This window comes from Melopsittacus undulatus, chromosome 15, assembly GCF_012275295.1.
Source record: "Melopsittacus undulatus isolate bMelUnd1 chromosome 15, bMelUnd1.mat.Z, whole genome shotgun sequence".
In the NCBI taxonomy this organism is placed as follows: domain Eukaryota; kingdom Metazoa; phylum Chordata; class Aves; order Psittaciformes; family Psittaculidae; genus Melopsittacus; species Melopsittacus undulatus.
In genome coordinates this window covers 2,654,200-2,675,218 of record NC_047541.1, presented here as the reverse complement: position 1 = coordinate 2,675,218, position 21,019 = coordinate 2,654,200, and the positions used below count along the sequence as shown (strand labels likewise).

At 51.1% G+C, this 21,019-nt stretch overlaps 1 protein-coding gene across 3 annotated transcripts; it reads left to right on the top strand.

The window, feature by feature from the left end:
- Positions 1-6,002: 6,002 nt before the first annotated feature.
- MSANTD2 (Myb/SANT DNA binding domain containing 2) lies at positions 6,003-20,706 on the top strand. Of its 3 annotated transcripts, none has more exons than XM_034069581.1 (5): positions 6,003-6,476; positions 12,416-12,457; positions 13,056-13,314; positions 14,734-14,794; positions 18,918-20,706. In XM_034069581.1, exons 1-5 carry the CDS (start codon positions 6,015-6,017, stop codon positions 19,768-19,770), a joined length of 1,677 nt encoding a protein of 558 aa, XP_033925472.1. In that variant the 5' UTR covers positions 6,003-6,014; the 3' UTR covers positions 19,771-20,706. The 3 variants fall into 3 exon arrangements, with proteins under 3 accessions (XP_033925472.1, XP_033925471.1, XP_033925473.1); XM_034069580.1 differs by having other exon boundaries at positions 12,413-12,457; XM_034069582.1 differs by lacking the exon at positions 12,416-12,457.
- The last annotated feature ends 313 nt before the right edge of the window (positions 20,707-21,019 follow it).

Here is a 21,019-nt window from a genome sequence, read left to right as displayed (position 1 = left end):
GGGGTGTTGGGAGTGTGGGAAGCATGGGGGAGCTTGGGGAGGAATGAGAGAATGGGGGGCAAGGGAGGAATACATCTGTGTGCACATCTGACAGGGAGAGTAGGAGAAGGGACCTCACATCTGGATGCAGGGTGGCGAGTGAACCAGGGCACCACATATGGGGAGGAGGTGTCACCCCCAAAGGGGTTTCACATCTGGAAAGCACTTGGGACACAGAGGCACCAAGGGGCTCTGAGATATTCCGATCTGCGAGGGTTGGTGCTTCGGGTAAACATCTGGGTGCACAGCTGAAGGAAGGCACAGGGATGCCTGTGCACATCTGGAGAACGGGGTCGTTTGCAGCCGTGCACATCTGGAGGCACAAGTAGGAGGAAGGTGAGCACGCACCTGGAGAGCTCACACCAGCACACTTCCCCTTCAACCTAGAGCTGTGCTGGGGCCACATCTGGATCCCTGTGCACATCTGGGACCTCTCAGCCTCACCAACACCCTCCGGGCTCTCCATATCCCATCAAATCCGCCCTATCCCGGCACTGTGAGACTCCCATTCCGGTGTCTCAGGGGCGATGCATTATTCATCCCTCCCTCCCGCAGCCCAGGCGTGGAGAAAGTAAATATTAATTTCATAGGACCACAAAGCTTTTCCGTTCCTCCTGCTGGGAATGTGGCAGCCCAAGGATTTCCCGGTAGGATCAAAAGATGAGAAATAAATTATCCATAGAATAACAGGTTTAGCCAACTATTATCCAAGTAATTCTCCAGGATGGGAGTTGAAGGTGATGCTGAAATATTAAAGGCCGTGGTATTCCCCATCCCCATCTCTTTTGGGGTGTTCCCAAAAAGCTGAGCCATGGGATGGGATATCTCTGGCTGGTAACAGGGGCTGGAAAAGGGATGTTAATCCTGCTTTGAGATTTTGGGCCTCTTTTCATGGAGTTCTTTGAAGAGAGAGGGAGATTTTAATGGGAATCCTGGAGTTTTTTGGGGAAGCCCCAGGGATTAAAATGTATTAATCCAGCTATGAGGCCCGAGGCTGCAGGGATGGGCTCCCCGGGGTGACATGCACACATCCATCACCTCCGAGATGGGCTTGGGGTGGGGAATGGAGACAAAGGAGCCGCCTCATCCCGATGGATTATCCTCTCTCTTGGCTTCATCCCTGTTAATCAGCTGGGCAAACAGCGGCCGCCGGGCCAGCGCCTCCTCGTTAGCAGATTTATGAGCGCGTTTAATTGTGCTTTTATTCCACGATTAGCGGCTGTTTGCCCAGGCTTTGCCCAAACCAGTCCCAAATCACCCCAAAGTTGACTTGGAATTGCAAAAAGAGGGGGTTGTTTCCCTGTTATCCTCGTTATTCCTCCTTATTTTCACTGCATCCTTCCTCATCTTCCTTTTTCCCACAGCTCCACAGGGCATTATCGGGATAGGGAAACTGAGGCACAGTAATGACAAGTGACAAGGGATTTGTCCGGGCAAATGAGGTGCTGGGGGGGGGGGTGTGTGTGGTTTAAATCCTTCACAGTCCCGTTATTAACATCCCCCCCGGGGGCCCCCAACCCGGTTTGCTGGAAAATGAGGCTTTGGGAATATTTATGGAGGTTGAGGGGAACGGGGGGGGACACGACGACATACACGGATGGGGATAGGGGGGAAAGAGGTGGACAGGGAGGAAGAGGAGCAGCTGGGGGGTGGTGGGGAGAGGAGTAGGGCTGGGTGATGGTGGGGGTTTAATGATGTAGGGGATGGAACTAGGGGGAAATAAGGGGATGTACTGGGATGATACTGGGATGCTGGAGGGGGTGATACTGGGATGATACAGGGGAACATAGAGCGATGCTGTAGGGGAACATCCTGAGATGCTGTTGGGGATTATACTGGGATGATGGAGGGGATGACACTGGGATGCTGTATGGGAATGTACTGCGACGGTATAGGGGAACATACTGGGATGCTGGAGGGAATGATGGTGGAAGGCTTTAGGGGGTGACACTGGGATCCGTTATGGATAACGCTGGGATGTTTTAAGGAATGATGCTGGGAGGCTGTAGGGAATGATACTGGGATGTTGTAGGGAGTGATGCTGGGATGCTGTGGGGGATGACAGTGGGTTACTATAGGGAATGATATTGAAATGTTTAAGGAGAAGATGGCTGGGATCCTTTATGGGATGGTGCCAGGATGAACTAAGGGAAAATGCTGGGATGTTTTAGGGGAGCCCATGGGGATGCTATAGTGGATGACACTGGGATGCTTTAAGGAATGATGGAGGAATGCTTTATGGGATGATGCTGGCATGCCCTAAGGAATGATGCTGGATATTTTCATGGAGCATCCAGGGGTGCTTTAGGGGATGCCTGTGGGATGCTTTAAGGAAAGATTCTGGGATATTTTAGGGGAGCTTATGGGGATGCTTTAGGAGATGATGCTGGGATGCTGTAGGGAAGCAAACTGGAATGCTTTAGTGGATGTCATTGGGATGCCTTAGGATAGTTGTGCCAGAACACTTTAGAGGATGATGCTGGGATGCATGGAATGGTGCTGGATGTATTAGGAATAGTAAGAGACTTCAGGGGAAGACACTGGGGTGTTTTAGGTGAGCTGGGATATTCAGATGATAACAGTGGGATCCTTTAGGGCATGATACTGGGTTGCTTTAGGGGATGGTGCTTGGATGTATTAGGGGATGACACTGGGAAGCTTTAGGGGAACATAATGGGAGGCCGTAGGGGATGATGCCGAGATGATTTAGGGGACAATGCTGAGATGCTTTAGGGGAAAATGCTGGAATGCTTCCTAAAGCATCCCCTAGGATAATGCTGGGATGCTTTAGGGGCTGGTGCTGGGATACTGCAGGGGACAATGCCAGGACACCAAGGGCCGATGCTGGGATGTTTCAGGGCACGCACTGGCATGCTTTCAGGAATGACGCTGGGATGCTTTAGGTGAGCATCTGGAGCTGCTGCAGGGGATGACCTGGGGCAGCTCGGCGTGGGCTGCCCCAGAGGACGGGTGTCAGTCTGTCCTTCCTGCACGCCTGGCAGGCGCAGGAGGTCGGTGGGTTGGGGTCTCAGCCCGCCTCATTACTTCGGGAAAGCCGGAGCCCATGTGTTCTGGAGATGAGCGACTGGGGGTATATTAACATCCCATTCCCACCTCTTTAATATAGAGTTTGTGGAGATCATTTATCAGCCGGGGCTCCCTCCAGGGCCGGGGGAAGCCGGGCAGAGCTCGGCAGCTGGGGCACAGCGAGATGCGAGGGATGCTGGTTCCCGAAGGAAGCCGATTCCCGGTTTAACAGGTAGTGGCTCATGTGCGAATCGCTAGTTTGGGACCGGCACATCATTGGGAAGAGCTCTATCAAAGCTGGGCTTAATTGGGTGGAAGGCTTGTTTGCATGGCCGCTAATGGGGGATCAGAGGGCCGGGGACCCAGCGCTGACGGCCCTACAAAGGCAAGCAATTACTTGCTTGTCTGCATTATGTATTAACCCATCTGGGGCCGGAATATTGCCTTTGAAAGGGAGACAAAGGCAGGGGCGTGATGCTCCAATTCACCCGCCTGAGTCCCTTTTGTGCGCTCCAGGGGCAGCTGGATACGGGATGCAGCCCCCGAGGATGCTGATGGGGACCAGCCCTCAGCATCCGCTCAATATCCCTCCAGACATCGCATCCAGCACCTTCCAGCCCTCACCGTGGTTTCCTGCCGCAGCCACATCGCGGGATAATCAGAGCGTTGGTTTTAATGAGCCACCGTCGCAGTTAATAAGTTTATACTGCTTTTTGGCCGTGTTTTTTGGAGATGGGAAGTTAATTATGGCCAGGTCAGGAAGTTGCAGAAAACTCTTTATATCCAACGATATTCTCGCGTGGCTTTTGAGCTAATTGTTAGTTATCTTTATTGAGTTGGAAGGCTGGCTTGAAGGAGGAGGTGGGGGAGCAGTGGAGAGCAGTGGGGAGCAGGGGGAGAGGTTCCCATAGCCGGACTAAGCTGCTTGTCCCGGCATTTCCATGTCCTTGGGGAGCTGAGGATGACCACAACTCATTGCAGGGATGAGCCCCTCTGAGAACAGCCGCAACTCATCGCACGGAGGCTGAGGACGGGCACAGCTCTCTACAGGAACGACTCTTGGAGGTGTTCGGTGGGTTGGGGACAGGGGAGCACCCACAGCCCCCCCCCCTCCCCGCTGTGTCATTAGCCAGCGGTCAAATGGCCCTAATAGGGACGCGAGGCTGCATCGCAATCAGCTGCTCTGGAGGAATAATGAATCTTTCAATCCCTAATTAACCGTTAACCTCATTTGCATCCCGCCCCGTTATGGTGATTGGTGCCTGATTAGCTCCCGACCGGGGGTCTCCACACAGCGCAGCCCGGGGGGCCCCGTCGTGGCTTGGGGACGCTGTATCCAGCCGTGGGGACACACTGGGGGGGCTGGTAACGGGGACATGTCCATTTGGGGGGCGCCAGCGGTGGGGATATCAACTGGGGACCCTGTTTTGGGGACACATTGTGAGGCTGGTGGTGGGTGCAGCCCTCTGGGGACACGGCGTGGGGCTGTCATCCTTTGGGGATGCAGCAGGGACATCCATTTGGAGACAGACACTGAACAGGGCTGGCAGCACGGACATCCCTTAGGGGACACACCAGCAGTGGGTGCATCTGCCTGGGGACACACCACAGGGCTGAAAATAGGGACATCCCTTTGGGGATGTGATGGCAGCAAGAGCAACCCTTTGGGGACATACCGGCAGTAACCTCTTTGGGGGCATGCCACAGGGGTGGCAGTGGGTGCATCCCTTTGGGGACACTCTGTAGGGCTGGCAATGGGGACACCCCTTTGGGCATGTGATGGCATCAGGGACATCCCTTTGTGGACACACTGCAGGACTGGCAGCAGGGACATCCCTTCGGGGACAGACCAGCCCTGGGCCCTTTGGGGTTACGCCACAGGGGTTGCAGTGGGTGCATCCCTTTGGGGGGACACTGCAGAGCTAGCAGTGGGGATATCTCTTTGGAGACAAGCAGTTGGTGACAAAGACATTGCCATCTCCTGTAAGGGGGGGGTTAATATGTCCCCAGACCCTCCCCCTGCAGCCTCGCAGCCTCTAATCCCCCTAATTAGAGGGGGATAATTACGGCCCCTGATTGCTCCCGGTCGCTCTCCTGCCAGATGTGCTGCAGCCCGCCCAACACCCCCAATCCGGCCCTTTCTGGCACCCCCACGCCATTTGTTTAACCAACACAGCCCTAATTAAAGCGATTAATTAACCCACAGGACACCTCCTGTACCACCCCACTCGGATGGGGAGCTCGGGGTTCTGGCTGGGTCAGAGCTCGTTAGTTTTGGCTTAACGAATAGTCTGGGGTGCAGAGGGGGCCCCCCTCTATCTGCACCCTCAGGTCATCTATCAAGGCCCCCCGCAGTTCCAGCCCGGAGCTTGGGGTGCTCAGCCTCAATCAAGGATGCTCAACACCAATTTGAGGGGTGCTCAGACGCAAGGAAAAGGATGCTTAGCCCAGATCTGGGTTGGTTTAGCCCCAGGGTTTGGGGATGCTCATCCCCAAGGTTTGGCATAATCAACCCCAATAGGGGGTGCTCGGAGGGTTCCAGTGTGTTAGGCTGTCTGTGCCCCACAAACTGGATCCGCTTGCCCCTGGGGGCTATGGGGGCGCTGCCCGAGGGGGTCATCAAGCCCCGCCCACCGCCCTAACCACGCCCATAACCCCGCCCACTACGGGCCACGCCCACATGACAAACCACGCCCACTGTCCGTGGCCTTACCCTACGACAAACCGCGCCCCCCCGTGCTCTTAGCCACGGCCACGCCCCCAATACACAAACCACGCCCACCAATCCTTTAGCCACGCCCACCTATAGCCACTTTGCCGTCATGCCCCTCCCCATCCCGCATGACCACGCCTCCTTCCCCAAGAGGCCACGCCCCCGCACCGCCCCCCGCCCCTCCGCCGGCGGAAGCCGTGCGTCAGTTCCGCCCGCTCGGTGCGGCACCTCCAAGATGGCGGCGCCCTGCGGCTCCTCGCAGCTCCCGGCCGAGCCGCCGCTGAAGGTGCCCAAGATGGAGGTGCTGTCTCCGGGCTCCCCCAGCGCGCTGAGCGACGGCAACCGGAGCCTCTCCGACCCCTCCACCCCCAGCGGCGCCTCTCCGCTCGGCACCGGGCCGCCGGCTGGCGGGGCCGGCCGCGGTGGGGCCTCGCCCTCCGTCTCCTTCTCGCCGGGCGCCGCCGCCGCCGCTGCCGCCGCTTGCCGAGGGATGTCCTGGACGCCGGCGGAGACCAACGCGCTGATCGCCGTGTGGGGTAACGAGCGGCTGGTGGAGGCGCGGTACCAGCAGCTGGAGGGCGCCGGGACCGTGTTCGGCAGCAAGGCCCCCGGGCCCGCCATGTACGAGCGCGTCTCCCGTGCCCTGGCCGAGCTGGGATACGAGCGCACCCCGTCCCAGTGCCGGGAGCGCATCAAGGTACCGCGGCCGGGGGAGGGAGCACGGAGGGGGGGAAGGGAGGCGGTGTCCCGGTGTCCTGCGGCGCCTTCGAGCTCTGGGGTGTGAGCCGGTTCGGGCTTCCTTTGGGAAGCTGTGTCCCCAGGGCTCAATCCCTTTGGAAGCATCCTGTGGGCCTGGCTGGGGGTTCGGGCCCCCCTCTGGACCAGGAGTGAGGATTCGGTGTCTCCTGGGATCAGCCTTTTGTGCTGTCTGTGCTGGCAGCTTTCCTGAGGTGGGGAACCTGCCATCCCTTGGGATCACCCCCTCAGGCGGTTTCCCAGAGCATCCTCAGAGCCTGGCTGTGGGCATCCCATGGGCTCAGTGCAGCCTCTGGCCCTGGGATGAGGGCACTGTTCCCCTGGGATCAGCTCACTGGCTCTCTGCAGTACCCGGTTGGCATCTTCTGGCCTGGAGCTGTGTCCTGGGGGTTCAGCCCTTGCATTCAGCAGCAGTTTTTGGACCCGGGTGCTGCATCCTTTGGGTTTCTTCCCACATGGATTGGCTGTGGCAGCATCCTTGGATCCTGAGTTGGGAAGAGGATGGTGTCCCGGCCATTGCCATCCCCTTGGACAGCCCCTAGCAGCATCCTTTCCCATGGGATTCTGGGCACCACATCACTGTGGTTGTCCTGAGTGTCTCGGGTTCATGGGAAGGTGGCAGTTGCCTCCCATGGGTAAAGGGGACTCCCAGTTACCCCAGTAATGAGGGCTGGTTTGGACTCTGATTGCCCTCTTGTTCTTGTGGCTCCTTCCTTAGCTTTGGAATTGCCTGACACCATACAGCATCTTCCACGGGCCCACGCCAGGATGTGCTGTGGGCTCTGAAACCTCTGTAATAATGAAACCTGTCTTCCAACAGCCCCAGGGATGCGTGTCCTGTGGTGGCAGGTTTAAAGAGGGGGAAGGGGGAAAGGCTGGGTCTGGTGTCTGGCTTGGGAGCATCCCATTCCTACAAAGAGGAGCCTTGTGGGAATCGCTGTGGGGTCTCGTAGAGTAGGTTGGGCTGGAGTGAAGCTTGGAAGGGTGGATTCAACATTCCCAGCTTCACAAGTTCTGGTCTCGCAGTGTTTTCCTCTTGTCATCCTGTTGATTCCAAGTATGTGCTGCTTAGGGATTTATTTCCCTTGAACACATCCAAAGGGTTTTTGAGCTGCAGCCTCCTTGAGTCCCTTGTTTTGTCAGCAGCTTGCAAGGTGCTTGTTGCTTAAACTGGTTCTTCTGCAGAGCTCTGGGCTTTGCCAGAGGCTGATGCCTCATGGAAACGTTACTTGAGGTGGTTTGGTGTTGGCAACAAGGCTCTGATGGGGTTGGGTTGTGGTATGAGCTTATGCAGCAGCTGTAGAGGACCCCTACCCCAATTCTGGCCACAGGCTCTGCAGCTATTGATGCTTCAGGTGGTGCTGAGCAAGCTGGGAGAAGTCTCACATTAAATGAGCCCAGAATTGGTTGTTTGGCTTTGGATGATGCTTTTTGGATGGAGCTGGTCACAAGTTGTAGCTGCTTTGGGTCCAGAGCAAGAGATTTGGTGACTGCTAGAAGATCCTATGGTCCCGGTGGTTTGTGGGCTTCTCACAGAGGAGGATTCTCCCCCTTTCTCTTAAGGAGTGATGCTTGACCACATCTTTGCCCATACAAAGGTCACACTTGAAAGAAACCACACTTCAGGCACCAACCAGCCAGCCTGGAGGCAATAACAGAGCATAGGGCTTGTCTTTATCACCTCCAAGAGCAGCTCTTGACAGCACGGATAGCTGTTTCTATATCAACACACTATACGTTGGCATGGATCTTCAATTCTAGTGTCCTGCTGCAAGGGAGTTGTCCTCTTGGCATCCATGCACTGTCCTGTGCCTGTAGTCATTCACAGGTTGACCTTGCTGGGTGAAGAACAGCTGCTGGACGTCAGTTGTGTCCAGCACCCTGTGCCCATCGTGCTGTTACATATCCCAGATCCCCACCATGAGGGTCTTCATCAGTGCAATCATCTGGAGGCCAAAAAATGGCTTTTCTCACAAGAGCCAAGAGCTGACCTCATTATAGGGATTATTGAGGTAGTTGTGGTAGCTGCTGCCATCCCTAAAATCCCAGTTTTCGTGGGATTCCAGGCAGAATCAGCTGGTTGACTCTTGATGCTCAACCAAGAATGAAAATCACTCCTAGATGTGGAGGGCTTGATGCCTGCATCACCTTGGAGATAGAGGAGGGTGACTTGAACACGCTGTTGGCACTTCATAGTCCTTCACTGTCGGCTCTCTGAGCTGACAATGGAGCTGGGGAGATGGTGAGGAAGAAGCACGTGGCTGCATCATTCCATGTATTACCCATCATGTACCACATTTCCCTCAAGGGCCTGTAGTGTGAGGATTTGCTGATGTATTAGAGAAGTAAATTGTGCTTAAAACCATATCGGGTTCCACTTACTTTGTCTTCAGGCCTCTTGCCTTCCCTGGAATCTGCCAAGTCTGGAGGAGCGAGTTTAAAATGACCTGGAAAGGAAAAAGTCAACTCCAAAGGAGAGAGTTTCCCACTTGTACGACATAGCTGCATTCCCTCCTAATCCAAACAGGATGCAAAGGAAGGTCCCAGATTTTCCTCCATCTCTCAACATCTGCGGGTACTTTGCTGCAGTGCTGGTCTGCAAGCTGGGAATAAGACCCTGCTTGGGTTTGAGCCACTCTAGAAGTGTCTGGTTTAAATTTAGGGATTCACACATAACCATTCCAGCAGCTGTTCCTGGTTTCTTCCCTCACAAAGGGACCTTGAATCTGGTTCTGTGGCTGCAAGGACAGTGACTGGTGAGTTCAGGAGCTGAGGATTGGAACATCTCACTTCTTGCCTGGTGGCTTCCCAGGAAAGCTGTCCTCTGCTCTGTGGCTTCCTTATCTGGGTGACTCAAGTCATATCCTTAATTCTTGCTTGTTTAGTAATATATCCCAAGTCATTTACTAGAGCACACATGCCTCTCATCCAGCTCTCCTCCTCTTTCCTAAGTGTCTTCATGGCAAAGCCTGGTTGGTACATCCAGAAACTCATTCCCTCCCCTCAGCAGTGCAAAGGGAAGCCTTTAAGTTTATATTTCCTGGTGTTTCAAGGCAGGGAATGGAATATTTGGCCAAACCCTTTCCAGACTCATGTGCTGGTTCCATGCCCTTCACAGCTGGGCAGCAGGAGCTGAGCTCTTGAGCTGCTCTTATCTGCAGGAAAAGAAGTTGTGGCCTCATTCTGTGATGTTGCCATCCTGAAATCCCAAACCCAGCGAATCCAGTGTGTATTCCTTCATCTTTTACACTGAGACATCATCATTTCTTCCCTTTTCATGTCTGGCTGTGGTGGATGCTCTGGGGCAGTGCAGGTGAGCTTTTACTGTTGCCACTGACTGTGCAGAGCTGTGGGAATCAGGAGGAATTTTCAGGCAAAAAAGTCTTGGTTTAGTTTAAAGGAGGGATGGAATTATTCCTTTAGTATAAAGGAATAATGTGTTTCAGTCCTTGGTGGTTTTGGGTCTTGCTGCCCAACACAGACCCACTTCTTTGGAGCTGGATTCCTCCTCCTCACCCTGGATGGGAACTGGGGGGTTCTGCTGAGTGTGTAATTCCTGTTCTAGAGGAAACAGAAATCCCTTGAGGATGCTGGTTAAGCACTCTTGAAGTGCAAAGGGGAGAAGGGAATGCCAGGAACCCACATGAAAGGGGAAGGAATGTCAGCCCTCGCCTGTTGTTGCTTCCAGTGATGGGTTTCTTTGTAGTGGGGCTGTAGTTTTAGCAGCTTTATGATATAAATAATCTCTTCTTAAACTTGTTCCTGATGACTGGAAAAAGGGAAATATAACCTCCATTTTCAAGAAGGGGAAAATGGATGATCTGGGGAATTACAGACCAGTCAGTGTCACCTCTGTGCCTGGAAAATCTAGGAGCAGATTCTCCTGGAAGGCATGCTAGGGCACATGAAAAACAAGGTGCTTGGTGACAGCCAGCATGGCTTCACTAGGGGGAAATCCTGCCTGACCTATTTGGTGGCCTTCTATGACGGGGCTACAAAAGTGATGGACAGGGGTGGAGCAGTTGACGTCATCTACGTAGGTTTAGACTGGATATAAGGAAGAAGTTCTTTACTGTGAGGGTGCTGAGGCACTGGAATGGGTTGTCCAGGGAGGTTGTGAATGCTCCATCCCTGGCAGTGTTGAAGACCAGGTTGGATGAAGCCTTGGGTGATATGGTTTAGTGTGAGGTGTCCCTGCCCATGGCAGGGGGGTTGGAACTGGATGATATTAAGGTGCTTTCCGACCCTAACTATTCTATTCTATGTTTCTGTCTTCTGGTTTAACCTTCTCTGTGATGAGGCAGGTTGGATTTCACCCTGAATTTCATCATTAGGTCCAATAACATGGAGCAGAGTATAGAATCGTAGAATCCCAAACTGGTTTGGGTTAGAAAGGACCTTAAAGCTCATCCATCCCCAACCCCTGCCACAGGCAGGGACCCTTCCACTGGAGCAGCTGCTCCAAGCCCCTGTGTCCAACCTGGCCTTGAGCACTGCCAGGGATGGGGCAGCCACAGCTTCTCTGGGCTAACCTGTCTTCGTATTGCAGGCTGTGTGGCAGAGCAGTAAGCAAAAGCCTTGGTCTCTTCCAGTCTGAACAGTCACTGGTCAGTTATCAGGTCTGTTTTCCATTACTTCTACTAAATTTACTGGTTTCTTGTCTATCTGTACCAATATATGGTTGTGCACTTCAGGAACCGCAGAGCAGGAGTTGAGCTGGACACCAGGAGTAGAGGAGATGCGTCACTACAACCTAGATCTTCAATCCCAGTGATCAGAATAAGCTGCTGGGAGAAAGGTGTCTGAAGCATTGAGTGCTGGGAAGTGTCCCAAGGGTGGTTTCCTGAGGTCCAGGCAGTTATTTAGGTCTTACCAAGGTCTCTGAAGGAAATAACAGGAGTTGGAGGTAGCTGCAGGGGTTCTGGTCCGCTTCACCCCTGTGGTGCATCAATGAAACAGGGCTGACCCGTGTGATTTTAGGTGAACATCACTTGGATGTTCATCAGCAGGATAAAACTGACTTGCTGCTTCAGCAGTTTTGCTCCCAGGGCTCTGAATATCACCAGGAAGCCAGTTAGGAACATCTTCCTTTGCTGATGATGCTGTTAAACCAGTGTATGAGGAACTTTAGGTAGGTTTGAGCTTTCTGAGAGATGTAAAGGTTCCTTCTGGGGGGGAAGCCCAAGTGGTTTTTGCAGTGACATGTGCTTGATAGTCCATTCCAGTGTTCTTCCAGAACGCAAGCAGACAGGAGTGGCTCTTCCTGAGTTAGTGTCTCTTTAACTCCAGAGGTGGCTTTGTCATTCAAGCTAGAACCTGAGCAATCTACCATCATGGAATCCCAGACTGGTTTGTGTGGGAAGGGACCTTAAAGCTCATCTAGTTCCAATCCTGTGCCACAGGCAGGGACATCTTTCACTAGAGCAGCTTGCTCTAAGCCCCTAATTCTCTGCTAAAATATAGGTTTTCTAGCACTCCACCAATCCCAAAGACCATTAAGATCCAGCAGACCTGGGACACATCATGACCTTTCAAATGTACAGTGGTGGTAGAATCAAAACCACCTTGAGGGATGCCCATTAAGATGATTTTATCTTCTAATCCCCAAATAGTTGTGTGTTGCTCTGGATGAAGGGGTATATGTGGTAGAGTTCTACAGCTTTGCCTTGCTGGCACTCAAACACTGGCCCAGCCATCGGAATGCTGAAGGGAACTCCAAAAGTAGATGATTTTGCATTGGTCCATGTGGGAGGTTTTGGCCTCAGTGCTGGTTTTAAAGTCTTCTTAGAGCCACGTTAGCATTGTTTCATGCTTAATGCTTGCTGTCAAAGTCTGGCCATGTGAAGCATTATTGATTTGACCTCTTTTAAATTTCAGCAGCTTCACAAGAGGCAGAGTGAGTTAGTAAGGAATGCAGAATATGTAAGTAATAAACATTTTCCTAGCTGAATAGCTTAGGCATATACATTTCGTACCTCGTGTCTTCTTACCAGAGTGAGGAAGGTTGGACCATCTTTGCTTTGGGGGACTCTTCTTTCTCTTGCCCTTCCTCTCTCCTCCCTGCTGCACCTTCTCCATGCTGGGGGCACGGCACCAGCTCTGCTTTCTCCTCCTCGTAGTAGGTGTGTGTTTTCCTGGCTGGTTGGTGTCTCTTGACTGGGGTCTCTTGGTATTTGTAGTGTTTTCCCTACATTTCACGGCACATCTGGGAATTCTTTTCTTTGTTTTTGAAGTGGGGAAGAGGTTAAATCACGCAAGTTAAACCTGATGAGCCTGTAGCTGCTATGCAACTTTGTCCTGTGTCATAGATGTTAATGCTAAATCGCTGCAGTGGGAATGTTGGATACATGTGATGGGTGTAGATTAATTTGGGAGCATTGCATTTAGGGCAAATACTGATCAGCAGAAGTAATAGAAATCCCCCAAACCAACCCAAATCCCTGCCTATAGCAGCTGTTTAGCTGTAAGTGTGCTTTCCCAGCCCACTGCTGTGTGATTAACCTGCCCTCCTCCGTCTTAGACCCTGCGTAGGTGCTACAGCCGCGTGAAGGAGCACGGTGTTGGGAAGAGGAAAAGCAGCTACACGTTTGAACAGCTGGAGCAGGTCTTTGGACAAGGAGGATGGGATTCCCAGCCCTGCCAGCCTGTCCTCATCAACAGCAGCGGCTTGTACCAGGAGCTGGAGTCGGACAGCAGCACGATGGAGGAGTTTTCACAGGAGGATTGGGGAAACCACAGTCAGGATCTTCATTGTTACCAGACTGGTGAACAGGAATTGGGTAAGGAATCCCATCCTGGTGCATCTCCATCCTCTAGGTTTTACCTGTGCTCTGTGCTCATGCTGATCTCTCACTTACCTGTCTCAATCCTAGCTTCTGTGTTTTGGGCATCACACACTGAAGATGCGAAACACACAATGTCCTTGGGGAGAAAAGGGAAAGAAACTCCCCAGTTAGAAGCAAACTGTGGTTCCTGAAGTATTTTATGACTGGGACTTGAGTTTAAAGAGCCTAGCAGAGGGCAAGGAGGGATGTGTGGCCAGAAATGGTGCAGGATGAGGTGATACATTCCCTCTCTCCTTCCCCTGCTTGGTTTTGCTCCCCCTCGTGGGATATATGGAGATATTTTTCCTTTCATTGATACCCAGCTGAACCTGTCACCTTCAAACACTCTTCACTTACATTAAGAACAGGAATTCAAACCGCTTATGAAAACATGTTGCTCCTTCTTCTTATCTACCCTACCTAGGGTGTATGTGATGTTTTAAACATGTAAATGTGCCTATATCCAGATGTAAGGCCATTTTTTTGCATTAAAAAGGAGGCAAGCAAGCTCAAACTGCAGGATTTGAACCCTTCCACGTGCTTTCCTTGCCTGAATTCTTGCTGTTTCTGCATAAGAATATATATATTGAGGAATCTGGGTATTTGCTCATTGCTTGTTGTTCATTGAACAGGGTTAAACAGAGTGAGGTACCACGTTGATACAAACCACACTGATCTGAGCAGTTTGGAGAATTGGCTTTCTTTAAGTCTACTTCTATCCCTTGACCCACAGATCTTATGGGGCTATTTTAACAGGAGTTATTTTCATGGCAGAAACGTTAACTCAGTAAATTCAGTGGCAATCCAAGAGAAGCATCAGTTAGAAGATGAGTTGGATAAAAACTGATGGTGCCATGAATTGCTTGGTTTCTTCCCCTGGTGATCTGTGGGATGAAAGAGGGAGAGGAGATGTAGTCACATATCTGGACCCATTCGTGGTCAGGGCAGTGAGGGATGGGGAAGCATTGAAGGAATGCTCAGAGAAAAGCACATAGCACACAACATCTAAATGGAATACAGCTGCATTTGGGAAGCAGAACAGCCTTTTTCTTTTTCCCCTGTTTAACAATGGAGTTTGCAATTCAGTTGATTTAATAGTAGGAATTGTAGCCTTGTCCTTGAGAGGTTTTGCACTTGTGGAGATAGATTCACATCTTAATTGACCACATCCATTCCAATGGGAATAAAAAATCCCATTGATTTGGAGGATCTGGGAGCTGGAGTTGTCTCATGCAGAGCTCTAGTGGACTGCTGGGCTTGGGAAGCAACTCTGGGTTTATTTATTACTTATTACTTCATTTCAACCTCATTTCTTTAAAAAGCTTTAGGAATACATTCTAAAATGTAATTATCTGCTGGAATTTTACCTTTCAGATGAAATCCCTACCACCAAAAGAACATTAAAGATAAAGCAGGAATCTTCTGAAGACGCACAGTAAGTAACTTCTGAATGTTTTACCCTGGAATGTGTTTCCGTGGGGATGTTGTGCAGGAGGAGAGAAGATTGGAACCTTCTGATTGTAATTATAAATCCATTGTGCAAGACTGTTCATACAGTCAAAAGCTGCTTTCTGCATGATGCCAGTTACCTCAGAACATCTGAAAAGCTTCACAGCTCTTCTTTCTTCATGGCTTGGTCACTCAGAGGCTGAATCAGGACTTACTACATGAATGCAGAGGGCTTAAAATGGGCATTAAATCCATGTCAGATTCAGTAGCGACGTGTGTGGTCAGGCTTATAGCATAACACAAGGCTTCATTCTCAGATCAACTTGTAATCTTGGTGTTTGGGGTTGGGTCTTTTTCCCATTTTCCTTAAGTTTGCCCCTTTGGACATAGCACAAAATAAAGGCAGAGAGTGAAGAGGGACACAGCACCCCTGTAGTTGTGTGCTGATGGCTTGGTATGAGTAATGCTTGCGAGAAGAGTTCCTGCTTCCCCTCAGTGGGAAGACATGCCAAAACTTGGGGTTTATATATATACTTTTAATTTATTTTTACAGCTTTCCAGAGCTGACTTTTAACCTTGTTGGATCAGTTTAAGCTGGAGCATTTGGAATGCTTGGAGCATGCGAATCTCCCTCGCCTCGCCAACAATAACGCAGAGCCTCTCAAAAATGAAAGGAATTGGGCTGTATTTACTCAGACTTTACTTGCTTCTGACCTTCAGGGTTGTAAAACCCCCGAGGTGGTGGTAGATACATCTGCAACTGTCACAAACTGGCTTGCAGACCCTCCTGGGTGGGTTCTGAGCTCCCCACAAGTGGTTTGTAGTGTCATCTGAAGTCAATGTGGTGTTTCCTGTGCTGGAAGACAAGCTTCTGTAGGGTGGGAAGTCATCAGCACTGAGTGCATTAACACCATGTCCCTGAGTGGTAACAGAACAGAGGCTTTTTGGTGTAATTAAATGGAAAAAATCCTCTAAAACCTATAAAGAAAAGGTTAATGATAGAAAAGAAGCTCTCACTGCAGTGGTCTTCAGCCTCCTCACGTCAGGTGGGTTTTCACAGGACTCAAAGGTGACTTCTATAGCTCAACATGGAGCAAATCCAGTTGAGCAACTCAGTGACCTGGAGAAAAGCAGCTTTTTTCATCCTAAACATTATTATTGCCTCTTTGAACCATTCCTTGGGACTATTCAGGGAGAATTTTGCCTGTCAAGGTGTGCTTTAGGGAGCCGCAGAGGCAGTAATAGTGAATTCTCAGAGGTGGAGGCTCAGATGGGAGGCTCTTGGGCATCTCATGAAGCCTGCAGGTGATAAGCCCATTGTTGTGACTGGCATCTTCCAGCACATTGATTTACTCAAAGCTTCTTTACCCCCTTCTATGAGGCCAAGGAACGTTTCAGCCCTGATTTAGTAGACTGAAGGCAGTCAGGGGCAGTGGGGCTGATAGGAAGATAAGCAGGATATTTGTTATCTTCAGGAAGAGTTGCATCAGCTCTTAAAAGCCACAAGAGGTAAATAGATCTCGGAGTTCTTCACCTCTTTGGCTGATGGTTTAAAACACATAAAACTGATTTCAAAGGAGGTAGAATTTCATCTGCACTCGTGGTCAAGGGCAGGTTTTCAGTGGAGGGAATGGAGGTGAGTTCAGGTTCCCTGCTGAACCTTTCTGACATGGTGATGCTGAACCTCAAGCATGTGTTTTGCCAAAATCACGGATTCAGAGAGTTAACCAGGTTGGAAAAGACCTTTAAGCTCATTGAGTCCAACCATTGCCCCAGCACTGGCAAGGCCACCACTAACCCATGGCACTGAAGACCTCATCTACACTGTATGTGAACACTTCCAGGGACAGTGGCTCCAGCCCTGCCCTGGGCAGCCTGTTCCAATGCCTGAGCACCCTCTGGGGCAGGATTTGTTCCTCAGCTCCATCTGAACCTCCCCTGATGCAGCTTGAGGCCTTTTCCTCTTGTCCCATCCCTTGTTCCTTGGGAGAAGAGACCAGCTCCATCCTTCTGTCAGGCAGTCTTGGCTTTGCTTCCTCCTTTCCCTTCCCTTGGGCTTTTGGAAGGGGTTTGGAAGCTTTTGGAGCTAAGCAGCCTGCAGAAATCCACAGTTTCTGATGTGCACCAGGTTCTTTTCCTAGCAGAGAGGATGGGAGAGCATCACCAAGGTATTTGCTGTAGGAAACACATCACTGAGAGCACTGGGTGCTGGAATTTATCCTGGCTCTTTTCCTGATCACACACACACGTGTGATGCTGCTGTTGCTGTCAACTGACCCCAAACCTGCAGAACCAGAAGGAACTCCCTTTCCTCCTGGGGTTCAGCTGCTCCCCCAGCTTGGCGAGCACCAGGACCTGATCCTGCCCCTACAAACCTAATGCAGTCGATCTCCAAGGACAGCACTACTTCTCTTACCTTCAGGTAGTAAATAACTGACCTCCAGACTTATAAAACTTCCCATGTTTCCTGGGTTCCCTGATCTTCAGCAGTGTAGGAAGCAAGCAGCAATAGGAAAGTTGTGTCCAGGTCCCGTGCTCCATCAGCTGGTTGTTCATTCCCCACAGCAGCTCTGTTATTGCATCTTTTTGGCACGCTGCAGCCTCCAAATAAGCTGCAAAGTGACATGCTGCTTCCAGCTCTGTTCTGCTGGTCCAGATTGATTTGAAGAGGCTTTTTATTCACTGTGGGCTTTGTGATGAACTAGAAGCATGGGGAGCTGAGCCCTTCACTGAAACCAGCTGTTCCAGCTGCTTTGATGTCTGCTTTTGTTTGGAAACAGCCTTTAGAACAAATTTACAGCATGTCTCTGGTGTCTTCCTTCCCACATTTGAATTCCAAATGCTTCCGAGGAGAAAGCCATAGAGATGGCCAGTGGCCAGCAAGGGAGCTCGAGGGTTGAGGATGGAAATCCAGCTCCAGGGCAGTTTCCTTCTGAAAAACGAGTAATGACAAGGATTTGACTGTTAATGCTTCCAGTACCTCTGCTTGGCCACAGCGTGGAGGTAGATCTCCTGCTCAGCAGGGCAGCCCCCAAGCGGAATCCTGCTGTGAGTGGGAAGAGCAGACTCCAAACCCGAAAAGCAGAGTGTTTTCAAATGGCTTTTCCCTATTCCTCTGTACTCCAAGTGATGATTCCCTCTGTGGAAAGCCCTTTCCTCCTGCACTGTGCTGCTGGAGATCACCTCTAGTGAAATCCTTCCTCTTCTCAGCACTCAGAGGAGTGACTAATCGTTTTTATTCCCCCAGCAGCTCTATTTTGTGCTGAGCTAAACTTAGCCAGGGTATTTCTGGTGTCATTAATAAAGGTGGGAGCTTTTCTTTTGGGTTTTTAGCTCCGTTCCTCCGCTATTGACTGAAAACCTACCCACGCTGCTTTCTCCTGTCGCTGGCTTTGGATGGGACTGCTTGCTTTCAGTTCAGTTCAGCTGTCTGTCTTGAGTCAGATGAGTGTAGAACAGCAGCAAAACACACACCATGTGCTACCTGTTTCCTTCTCTGCCTTGTCCCCTTGTCTGTCTTCTCAGAAGGTGAGCTTGTGCTTGCAAAGGCAGAAATCCACAGCTGCTGATGTGCACCAGGTTCTTTTCCTAGCAGAGAGGATGGGAGAGCATCACCAAGGTATTTGCTGTAGGAAGCACATCACTGAGCGCGCTGGGTGCTGGAATTTATCTTGGCTCTTCTTTTCCTGATCACACACACACACACGTGTGATGCTGCTGTTGTTGTCAACTGACCCCAAACCTGCAGAACCAGAGAAGCTGTGGCTGCCCCATCCCTGGCAGTGTTCAAGGCCAGGTTGGACACAGGGGCTTGGAGCAGCTGCTCCAGTGGAAGGTGTCCCTGCCCATGGCAGGGGTTGGAACTGGATGAGTTTCAAGGTCCCTTCCAACACAAACCAGGCTGGGATTCTAGGAAAGATCCTGAAGTCTTCATTCCAAAGTGGCATTGTCTCTTTCAAGCCAACTTAGACCAGGTTGTCCCAAGCCCAATCCACTGTGGCCCTGAAAAAGTGGTTAGCATTGCCAAAGGTTGGTGCATTGGAGGGATGGTTTGGCTGCTCCGGTTTCCTGATGCCTTTCTCCTTCTCTCCATGTTTTGTAATTCCCAGGAAGCGCGATGTCATGCAGAACATTATGCAAATCTTGGAGTCGGTCCAGTTGAAGTGGGAGCTGTTTCAGAGCTGGACGGACTTCTCCAGGCTCCACCTTTCCAACAAACTGGCCATTTTTGGCATCGGGTACAACACCCGCTGGAAGGAGGACATCCGCTACCACTATGCGGAGATCAGCTCCCAGGTCCCCCTTGGGAAGCGGCTCCGGGAATACTTCAACTCGGAAAAACCAGAGGGTCGAGTGATCATGACCAGAGTGCAGAAAATGAACTGGAAGAACGTCTATTACAAGTTCCTGGAGATCACCATCAGCGAAGCCAGGTGCCTGGAGCTCCACATGGAGATCGACTGGATCCCCATCGCTCACTCCAAACCCACCGGAGGGAACGTCGTCCAGTATTTATTACCGGGAGGGATTCCCAAAAGCCCTGGATTGTATGCTATTGGATATGAAGAGTGCCATGACAAACCTCCCTCCTCTCCCAGCGAGCACAGGGCGCCTGATCCCGGCACTGAGACTCAAGGTGAGCTGGAGGTTCCTTCTCCACAAGCCTCGCTCCGGGTGGACATGGAGTCTGCCCGGATTATCTACTGTTACCTCGGCATCGCCGAGGTCCGGACTCTCCAGCAGTGCCTGTTTTTACACTTCCAGGCAAACACCAAAACCTTCAGCAAAGATTGGGTTGGGATCAACGCCTTTTTATCTCAGAACTGCCTCGTCGAGCCTGGTGTCTCCCCCAAATCCATCTACATCAAATTTGTGGAAGTGGAGAGGGATTTTCTTTCCGCTGGCTCATTGGTAGAGTGCCTGGAAAAAGCCATCGGATATCCCTTAAAGTTTAACAACTGACTCTCATCCTTCATAAGGATTCGGGCTTCCTGCCCCTGTTTTCCATCCCACTACCAGACGCTTCCAGCTCCCGGGCACATCGGGACTTTTCTGCCTGGAAACGAGTTTTGGGATGACCAGAGGCTTGTGGGGGGGAGGGTGCTTCCCATCAGCTCACCCCCAGCAAGCGAGCGTGTCCCGACTCTCCGGATGCTTTTCCTCCCGGAGGAGAAGCCCCCGGCCTGTGAAACGACTGTAGGTACATTCCACATGGGACAAGCACGTAGACGTGGTGTTTTCATATGGAAAACTGAGTTTTGGGGGGGTTCTTTATTCCACGTGTCCCATTTTTACGCATCCGTCTCCTTATTAAGTGTTATTATGGATCTGGATAACGAAGCAATAGACAAGGGCAAGTTGAACCTTGACTCACCTCCATGGAGACTGTTCCTCAAATCCACCCTTAGATCCTGTTGTATATAATTTAGAACTTCACTTTTGTCACCATCAAGTGTTCTCCTCTTTCCAAACAGTGTTGCCTGCAAAAAGACTTTGGTTTCCGTGATGTATCCCACTTTTCCTCGTAGCGTTGCCATATCCACTCTTATTTTATACCATTAAAAGAATTCCTGGCCTTTTTTATTTTCCTTTTGGAGCACTGGGTTTGATTTTGGGGTTGGGATTTTGAGTTCTCAACTTCTTGGGGAAGAAGAAACCTGGCAGCTGAGACAACCACCTTGTTTTTCTGTCAACCCATGTTCTATGGATGCAATCAAAGCTGTGAGAATTGGGGATTGGGATAGGGAGGGATGGGAGGGATAAGGAGGGAAGGACACATATTCCTATCGAAGCCTCATCACTGCTGGCTGGCGCTGGCGCTTCCCGTTCTAAAGCTCATCAATCAGTGACGTTGTGACATGATGAATGTGGCAATCCTAATAAAATCAAGCAAACATGGATGGGCTTCGGAAAATGTCTTTCTCCTCCTCAAAGTGAGGGAATTCTGGAGGGACAGGGAGGTTCTGCTGGGAGTTTTCCACTGCGGCTTCATTCCAGAGATAGTTATTCCAGGAGATGTTTGATTGATTTCTTTTATGAGGCTCATTTCCTGCCCCATGGAGATCGCAGTCTTGGACCACTGGAGGTTGGATGCTGTTGGGGCCCAGGATGGTGGAGGGAGGAAGAGGAGAACAAGTCATCCTGCTGCTCCCAGTGCTCAAAATAGGACAAATGCCCCCAAAACAGGGTGAGTTTTCCCACAGAACCTGTG

Bases quoted from the DNA above. Each gene is read 5' to 3' on its own strand.
- MSANTD2 (XM_034069580.1), top strand. From the start codon at position 6,015: ATGGCGGCGCCCTGCGGCTCCTCGCAGCTCCCGGCCGAGCCGCCGCTG. The intron at 12,458-13,055 runs GTAAGTAATAAA...CCTCCGTCTTAG, and splicing joins TAGTAAGGAATGCAGAATAT to ACCCTGCGTAGGTGCTACAG. The intron at 14,795-18,917 runs GTAAGTAACTTC...TGTAATTCCCAG, and splicing joins GAATCTTCTGAAGACGCACA to GAAGCGCGATGTCATGCAGA.